Consider the following 7,974-nt stretch of genomic DNA (forward strand, 5'->3'; position numbering starts at 1 on the left):
AGCTTTTAAGACCCCAGATGCCACTCACCAAAGTAGGATGCAGAACATTTTCTAAAAAAACTTTGTTATGCCAATTGACCTAAATGTCCCCGGAAAGCATGGTCCCTGGGCCCCTACCCCTGCTACTCTGTCCTTCAAAGTGTTTGATTGTATTCAGGAAACTTCTTAGCTTTGGTTTAGTCCAGTTGTGCTGACTAGGTTCTGGAATTTTAACAGCCCCCTCACCAAGCACAGATTTCTGATCCCAGCACGGACAATTCACACAATTCTCAACCCCAGTCAGTCCCATCCTATATACTTTGTCTTAACCAAGCTACCTATAGCCCCAAGGACCAGAATAACTTCTTAGCCTCCCTCTTAGTCTTCTTTCCCTCCCAACTCTGGTTATCACAGAGTTGTGTCTTCTCACTTCCTGTAGAATATTTCCTAGACCTCCCTACCCCTTCCTTGGGTCCATAAACAAGACTGAACTTGTCAGACTGTCTTAAACCCTACTCCTTTCCACTTTCTACCTGGGAGATTCACTTCTTCCACAGGCAAGAGTTGTGCTGTGGTGATCTGTACCATAAGGAAGCTTATCCTTCAACTGAAACCTGGCCTCCAAAATGGAAGGGAGGGCCATTTTCCATTGCAGGCCTATAGTACTACAGGAAGGGAGCCGTAACTTTGACACAGCAAGAATTATGTATGTGTGGTAACAGGAGGGCCATGTCTACTCTCAGGCAAGCATGAGGAGCTTACCACATGTAGCAGAGAAGTAGGTCAGGTACAAAAATAACTCAACAGACAGAATGTGGTTAAGTCCAGTCATGGAGGCAATAATGACGTGTTATGGAGACATAAATGAAGGAGCAAACATTTTTTTCCAATTGTGTAAGGAAGGCATCAAGAAATAAGAGGCGTTTGAACTGGATCTTAAAGAATGAGCAAAATTTCCATAGCCAGAGATGGGAGAGGACAGGCCAGAAGAAAAAATAAATCACAGACAGTGGGCAATATGAGGCATCGCTCAGGTGTAGAAAAAAGTACACTAGGATATGAGTCTAAATAGCCAAGTTTGCGTATACCAGAGCTGTTTCTTATAAGACAACACACTTTATTTTTTGCAGATTAGCTTTTTATTTTAAACTTGAATACATGTTTGTCCCCATCTTAACTGTTGAATTGTTTTGCTTTTCAGGCCAGAGAAGGGGAAGTAGCCATTATTGATAAAGTTCTAGACAATCCAGACTTGACATCTAAAGAATTCCAACAATGGAAGCAGATGTACCTCGACCTTTTCTTGGATATCTGTCAAAACACCACCTCAAATGACCCACTGAGTATTTCCTCTGAAGTAGATGTAATCACTTCCTCTCTAACACACACTCATTCTTACATTGAAACGCATGTGTAAGTGTATTCTGCCTTCAGGCTATCTGGTACCTTCTGGTACTTTGAACAAGTATATAAGGTAGTTTTTATATCCATGTGTGGGACACTTCACAAGCTATACTTTATTGTTACTGAACTATATGAAACCAACTATATAAGGTCACAATACCACTGTCTTTAATGAGCATTTGTATATTTTATATGCAATTAGTGCTCAGCTTGTGTTTACCATGTGCAAAATAAACTGTCTTTAATGACTTAAAATTAACTTTTGCAAACAATTCTGAAGACAGGTGGTCTTCAAGTAGTAAAACCGCAAAAAAGGCAGTTTTATATCTAAGGTCATCTTTTCTCCCTTTAAGTTAATTTTATATAAACAAGACTTCAAAAGTAAATCACATTTTTTCAGGTGCAGACATCCTTGTGGGTGGGAAAGAATTTAAACCTTTTTTATATTTATTAAAGTGTTCTAAGAATTTTCTTAAACATTGCACAAAGTTTAATGCTGTAGTTTTATTTTTGTGAAATGTATATGCAAATACAAGAGTTAAGCAAAATAGAAAAGCATCGACATAAGAAAAGTTCAGGTATCTAATATCCGTCTTAATAGTCTATTAACTTGTGAAAGCTAGTTAACGAAAATACTATTCCAAATCTATGAGAACACTTAATGGTGTATCAGGGCAAAGCTTTGTAAGATGTTTTTGTAACTAAGACCAAAATTGAAGATAGAGCTGCTTTATTTTCTTGGTTTAAATCTTCCTTTATTTTTGTAGTGATGAAATGCTGATTGTGTACAGAGGAATTTGAGAATGGATTTTTTTAAAACAGACTTAACTCACCCAGAAAGGCAGCTAGCAGCTATATATATATATGTGTGTGTGTGTGTGTATACATATATATATACATATACATATATATATATAATCTCAATCAGCCCAAACTCATGTTTTCAAACTCCAACTCTTAAAATACTACAAGGTATAAACTGAAACAAATCAACTTTCCAGTTAGCTTCTGATTTTCCCTCAGTCCATCAATCGTCGTTATTAGGTATCGTCGAGTCAGTTCAGACTCATAGCGACCCTATGTACCACAGAACGACATGCCATTAATTAAACTTGCATAATTCTACTTCAGGCAGGGAAGTAACATATGTTTAGTTACACGCTGATGTGTGTTGTAATAGAGGAAACAATACTGAAAAATAAAAATGTACTTCTCTCCTAAGGAGCAAAAGGGCGATGGTTACTCAGAGATACAAGAGAAACAATGAGGTTTTTCCTAGCTTCATGAATTGTCCTATAGAGCAAATGAAGTCTATGAAAAAGTCCTCTTCATATATTGCCATTTATAAACGTCTCATTTTTGAAAGTGATCACAGCATGATAATGACCGTGCTGCTTTTTAGTGTCTGGCTGCATAACGTACAAGTCACAATTTGCTGTTTTTTAAGGAGGAAGGGACCCTCCTTTACTATTCTGTATCCTAAAACTACTTTTAATCAGCTTTATACTGTTGCCTGTACAGCTCAGTGAATGTACTTTCATCTCTAAGAGTTCAGATATACGCCAGTGAATCTTTTTGCTGTAGAGGAGGAAGTAAAAACTCCACAGCCAGGCTCTTTTTCTTTGCTTTTGAAACCACCATTGACTATCGTTTTGCAGACTTTGCACAACTGTACAGGAGAGTGGCCTTTCTACAGCACATTTTCAGTAATCCTATATTTAGTCAAAATGGATGAGAAATCATGTATTAATGTTTGTATGGAATTTGGGGTCCAGTGTAATATTTTTATTGTTTAAAAAAAAACTATTTGTAAAAACATTTATTTACTGCATGAGTAGTGACGCACATTAAATTTGTGGGATTTTGTATATGTACCAAAAACAAAAAACAAGCAAACAAAACCTTTTGTCCTAAAATGAAGTGCGCTTGTTACAGGTGTTTAGACTTCTTGTTTACTAGACCAAATGTGTGTGTTCACATAAAATACCTGTTCCTGATGGCTGTGTCATGTATACAGTGGCCAGGCTGTGCCCTGTAAACAGCGAGCAGTTGAAGGGAAGACTAGCTCTGTTGCTACAAAGCAGCTTTTACTTTTGTAAAGTCAGCTCTGTTGTATTAAATGGTAAAAATTAAACTAATGAATTTCAAAAGACTCGTGGCTAGCCTAGCATGAAAGAGACCTTTTACCACTATATATCTGTACATTTTATTGCATTCGTTTCAAATCTAGGAGAGAGGCAGCACTGTAAACTGAAGTCAAATAAATTCAGCTCTTAATGAATCCTTATAAAGCACCTACTTTATTCATACAAAGTCTTAACACATTTCTTGTGACTTAATCACACAGCCACCATCCTGCCTGGCTACGAGTTCTGACTTTGCCACCCCATAGGTGGTACATGCCCAAAGAAGCATCTGTTCCATGTATATAAGTATCTTCTCTGAAACCCTGAAAAATCAAGCTGGTTTCCCGTCTACCCGATACGAACTTTAATTTCACCTATGATTTCCATGATTCTTTTAGGGAAGTCAGGGGGAAGGGGAAGAATCACCAAAAATAAGTTAATTTTTTTTTTACAAATATAAACTATAGTACGTCTGTAGAATGAACATTTAAAGAGCATGAAAGAAATGGGTTTTTGTTTTTGTTTGGTTTGGTTTTTGTTAGATGTCCTACTTAACCTGAGGAGCCTGATTATTATGGCTAAGGGTTACTTAAATATGAATTAAAACCAATGAGCCCTGGTGGCGTAGTGGTTAAGAGCTTGGCTGCTAACCAAAAGGTCGGCAGTTTCGCTCCTTGGGAACCCTACAGAGCAGTTCTACTCTGTCCTATAGGGTCGCTATGAGTCGGAATCGACTCTGTGGCAATGGGTTTGGGTTTGGGAGCTGCCTAAAGCCACAGCAAAAGCAGGCTGGAAGTGCCAATGGGTAACAAAAAAAAATGAACCTAGGATACTTTCCATGCACACTAAACACACACACAAAGTGAATTTTTCCTCTCAGTTCTGTATTTATATCAAACCATCAAAGTAGAATTATAACTAACCATGGCTCTGGGTCATAAAATCATAGTTCTCCTTACCGTGATTTCCTGCTATTTAACCAAGGCACCTTCCCTTCACTATTTGTTCAGATAGTGCCATCTTCTAGGACTATATATTACAGCATTTATAGTCAACAATACTCTGGGTTTTGTATATAACTTCTTACGGTACCTTTTTCTTTCTCCGCTTTTTTTTTTTTTTTTTTTGGCACAAAAGTAATCATTGTTTAGCACCTTGGTAAACACTTTAACTTAAGAGAGAAAACAAGGTCATATTTATTTTGGAAAGTCCACCTCTAGCCCGGCATGAGTCTTTCTAGAAACCACCAGCGCAATGAAGCTACTTCATATAACCATTTTCCCTCTCCTGCCTTCCATTCTCAGCTTAAGGGGCAATGTTCCTCTTTGGCCAAAACCTTGGTCGCCTCCTTATCCTTCAGAAACCACTCTACTCCCAGAGTCCCATTCGTAAGAAAAGCCCATCTGTTGCTCTATAAGCCTGGTCCAGTGCGACTTGCTCCTCTGTCGCTGGGAGCAGACTGGACTAACTCATTAAGCCCATCACTAAATCTGGTACCTCTCCGGGTTCTTCCTCCCTCTCCTCATCCATACCCTCTGGCAGCTGCAGCACTGCGCACTGCAGGCCGCTCCAGGCCCAGGGCAGCGCGCAGCCGATGTCCTCCCAGCGGTCCAGATCCAAGTCGTAGCCCACCACGTTGCAGGTGGGCACTTGGCGTGAGTCCCGCCACTTGAGCCCACCCAACAGCAGCGCCGTCTCCTCCACCACCGCCAGCCCATAGCAGAAGCGGTCATAGGGCAGCGGCCGCAGCCGAGTCCACTGGTCTGCGCGGGGGTCGTAGCGCTCGATCTCAGAGAAGGGCTCGTAGCGCCCCAGAAAAGCGAACACCGCGCCGCTCAGCGCCGCCATGTGGTGCCCGAAGCGGGCCGTGCCCATGGGTGCCTTCTTGCTCCACACCCGCTCCCCGGGGCACAGGGCGTACACGTCCTGGAGGCTACTCACGCCGCCCTCGCGTCTCCCCGCCTTGCCCCCGGAGATGTACACGACGCTCCGGTCCCCGACGGCCCCCGCGTGGCCGTGCAGCGCCCGCGGCAGCGCCGCGGCCGCTGTCCAGCGGTCCCGGCGCAGGTCGTACATTTCCACCGAGGCCAGCGCCTCGCCGTCCGCACCCAGGCCCCCGACGGCCAGCAGCCCCTCGCCCACGGCGCCGCACCAGAAATGGGCCCGTGCCTCGCGCATGGCGGGCACCGGCGTCCAGGCGTGGAAGCGCGGGTCGTAACGGTGCACTTGGGCCGTGACCACCAGCGGGGCGCCGGCATGGGGAGAGGAAGCGCTGCCCGCAGGGCTCTCCCCGCCCAGCACGAACATAAAGTTGCCCACGGCGCACACGCTGTGCCCCACTAGCAGAGCTGGCAGCTGGGTGAGACTGCGCCAGCGGTGGTTGTACACGTCGAAGGCGACCACGTCCTGGGTCAGCTCCCACTCTTCCTCCTCCTCTTCCCCCTGCTCCTCCTCCTCGGGCTCCGCCACGGCACCACCACCCCTAGCTGCCCCCCGAGGGGCCGCTACCTCCTCCATCACCACCACCTGCGCCCTGCGCCCCCCGACCAACAAGATGCGGGTTTGGGGGCTCCGGACGCTGGTCTGCTCGCCCTGCATGAGCGGCTGGCGGGAGGGCGCCATGTGGTAGTTGAGGGCCTGGATGATAAGGTCCTTGACCCGAGGGGGCAACGCGAGCCCGGAGCCCGAGTACACGCGCCGCAGCACTTCGACCGGCACCAGGCCGAAGCGGACGCGCTCGAGCAGCGCGGAGCAATGCGCCTGGCGCTCGGCGGCCGGCTCCCGCCGCAGCCAGGCCAGCGCTAGGCGCAGCAGCTGGGCCTCGGGCACCCGCGCCACGTCGGAGGCGCCCAGCACGGCCCTCAGCGACGCGGGGTTGAGCTCCAGTAGCCCCGCGGGGCCCGCGCCCCGCGCCAGCAGCTCCCGCAGGTGGTGCACGATGCAGCGCTCGGCCTCGCCCAACGTGTGCGCCAAGCCGAAGCGCGCCGCCACATTTGCGGCGAAGCAGCAGTTGTCCGGGGCCAGCTGACGCTCCAGGTAGCGGCCACACAGCCCCAGGGCTTCGGTGACCTGCAGGTAGCTGGCGGCCTCCAGCGTGTCCTCCATGGTGTCCATGGAAAGCGGCAGCCAGGCGGTGTAGATGAAATCCAGCAGGCGCTGCAGGCCGGCCGCAGAGGGCACGTGCAGGTGGATCACGCGCGCCTGCGACTCCCGGGTGTGACTCTTGAACAGGGCCCTGAAGTAGTCACTAGAGCACGCCAGGAGCGACCTGTGCGCCAGGAACTCGCTGCCCTCGGCCTCCAGCGTCACGTCGCACAGGAAGCCCTCGGCGCGCAGGGCCTGATAGCCGGTGAGCAGCGCGCCGCCATGAGCTTTGCAGTAAGACAGGAAGTAACTCATGATGCCTAGGGCGGGAAGCACCGGTGCCCGGGCTGGGGCCAGCCGGACGCGACCGGAGGCATCCCAGGGCACGGCGCCCCCAGGACCCCGCGCGAGCCGCAGCACCCCTAGCAGGGGACCATTTTTGCCTGCTCAGCTTAAATCCGGGAGCTCGTTCATCCAGGTCCGCAGATGACCCCGTGCCCCTCTCAAAGCCCCTAGTAGCGGGCGAGGAGGGCACAGAAGGCGCGGAGTGTGGAGGCTTCCGGGGTGTGCGGGTCTTGGTTTTGGCGGCTGCTGAGGCTGCCAGCGCGTTGCCCGAAGCCCCCTCCCCGGCCCAATTTGGGGAGCCCACTCCTGCGCGCCAGGGGCGGCAGTGGCCGCGCACCATCACCTGGAAGGGCCGAGCTGCGGGTGGCCTCCGGGGCTGCTGGATCTCCGACGGCCCACATGCGTAGATGTGACCCGGGCTCGGGACGTCCCGTGAGTGTGGGGCGACGGCTCTGACCTCACGGACGTGGACGAGGAGGACGGGTTCTGTGAACACCCCCGAGGCCGGACACAACTGGCTGTGGGGCAGGTCGGGGTGAGCTTGTTCCGCGCGAAGGATCAAATCAAAGCCTGGGGGATTAAGAAGGGGGGAGCGCAGGTCAGGGCGGCGGGTCCGAGGCGTGATTGGGCGCTGCACATAACATGCCGGTAGCTCACAGCGACAGGAATAGCGCGCGGCCTCTGCCTCCCCAGCGCGCCCCGCCCCGCGCCGGGCCGCTGGCGGCGAACCGAGGGCCCGGGAGCGGGAGGAAGCGGCCCGGGCCCAGAGACCTGACAGGCGGCCAGTAACCAAGGGGTCCCGGGAAGCAGGCCAGGGGTGCAGTTCGGGGGCGGGTGGGGAGTGCGCTCACTGGAGAGGTGCGGATCGCCGGGGACCTTGTGACTGGTGGAGTCCGGGGAGGGGCTCCTGACCCTGCGGCTGGGAAAGAGACCCCTGGCTGTCAACTTTCTGCTTTGAGGAGGCCCTAATTAATCCAGCGGGAGCGGGGATTAAGCTGCGACTTTGCGCGCTGACACCCAGGAGGAGGCCGCTGCG

The 7,974-nt window shown here is 50.0% G+C and overlaps 2 protein-coding genes across 5 annotated transcripts in view; one reads left to right on the forward strand and one right to left on the reverse strand.

Moving 5' to 3' along the window:
• The window catches only part of CNKSR2 (connector enhancer of kinase suppressor of Ras 2), a 281,133-nt gene extending 279,597 nt beyond the window's left edge, over positions 1-1,536 (forward strand). For 2 of the 4 annotated variants that reach the window (XM_023737286.1, XM_023737287.1), the window contains one exon: positions 1,181-1,396. In XM_023737286.1, coding sequence (XP_023593054.1) covers positions 1,181-1,396 — 216 coding nt within the window. Of the gene's footprint in view, positions 1-1,180 lie in introns of all 4 variants that reach the window. The other 2 variants (XM_004382841.1, XM_004382842.1) reach the window with 2 other exon arrangements.
• Positions 1,537-4,973: 3,437 nt separating this feature from the next.
• Positions 4,974-6,908, reverse strand: KLHL34 (kelch like family member 34). The gene has a single exon (XM_004382873.1). It carries the CDS (start codon positions 6,906-6,908, stop codon positions 4,974-4,976), a length of 1,935 nt encoding a protein of 644 aa, XP_004382930.1.
• Positions 6,909-7,974: the final 1,066 nt, after the last annotated feature.

Source organism: Trichechus manatus, unplaced genomic scaffold, assembly GCF_000243295.1.
Source record: "Trichechus manatus latirostris isolate Lorelei unplaced genomic scaffold, TriManLat1.0 scaffold00100, whole genome shotgun sequence".
NCBI lineage: Eukaryota > Metazoa > Chordata > Mammalia > Sirenia > Trichechidae > Trichechus > Trichechus manatus.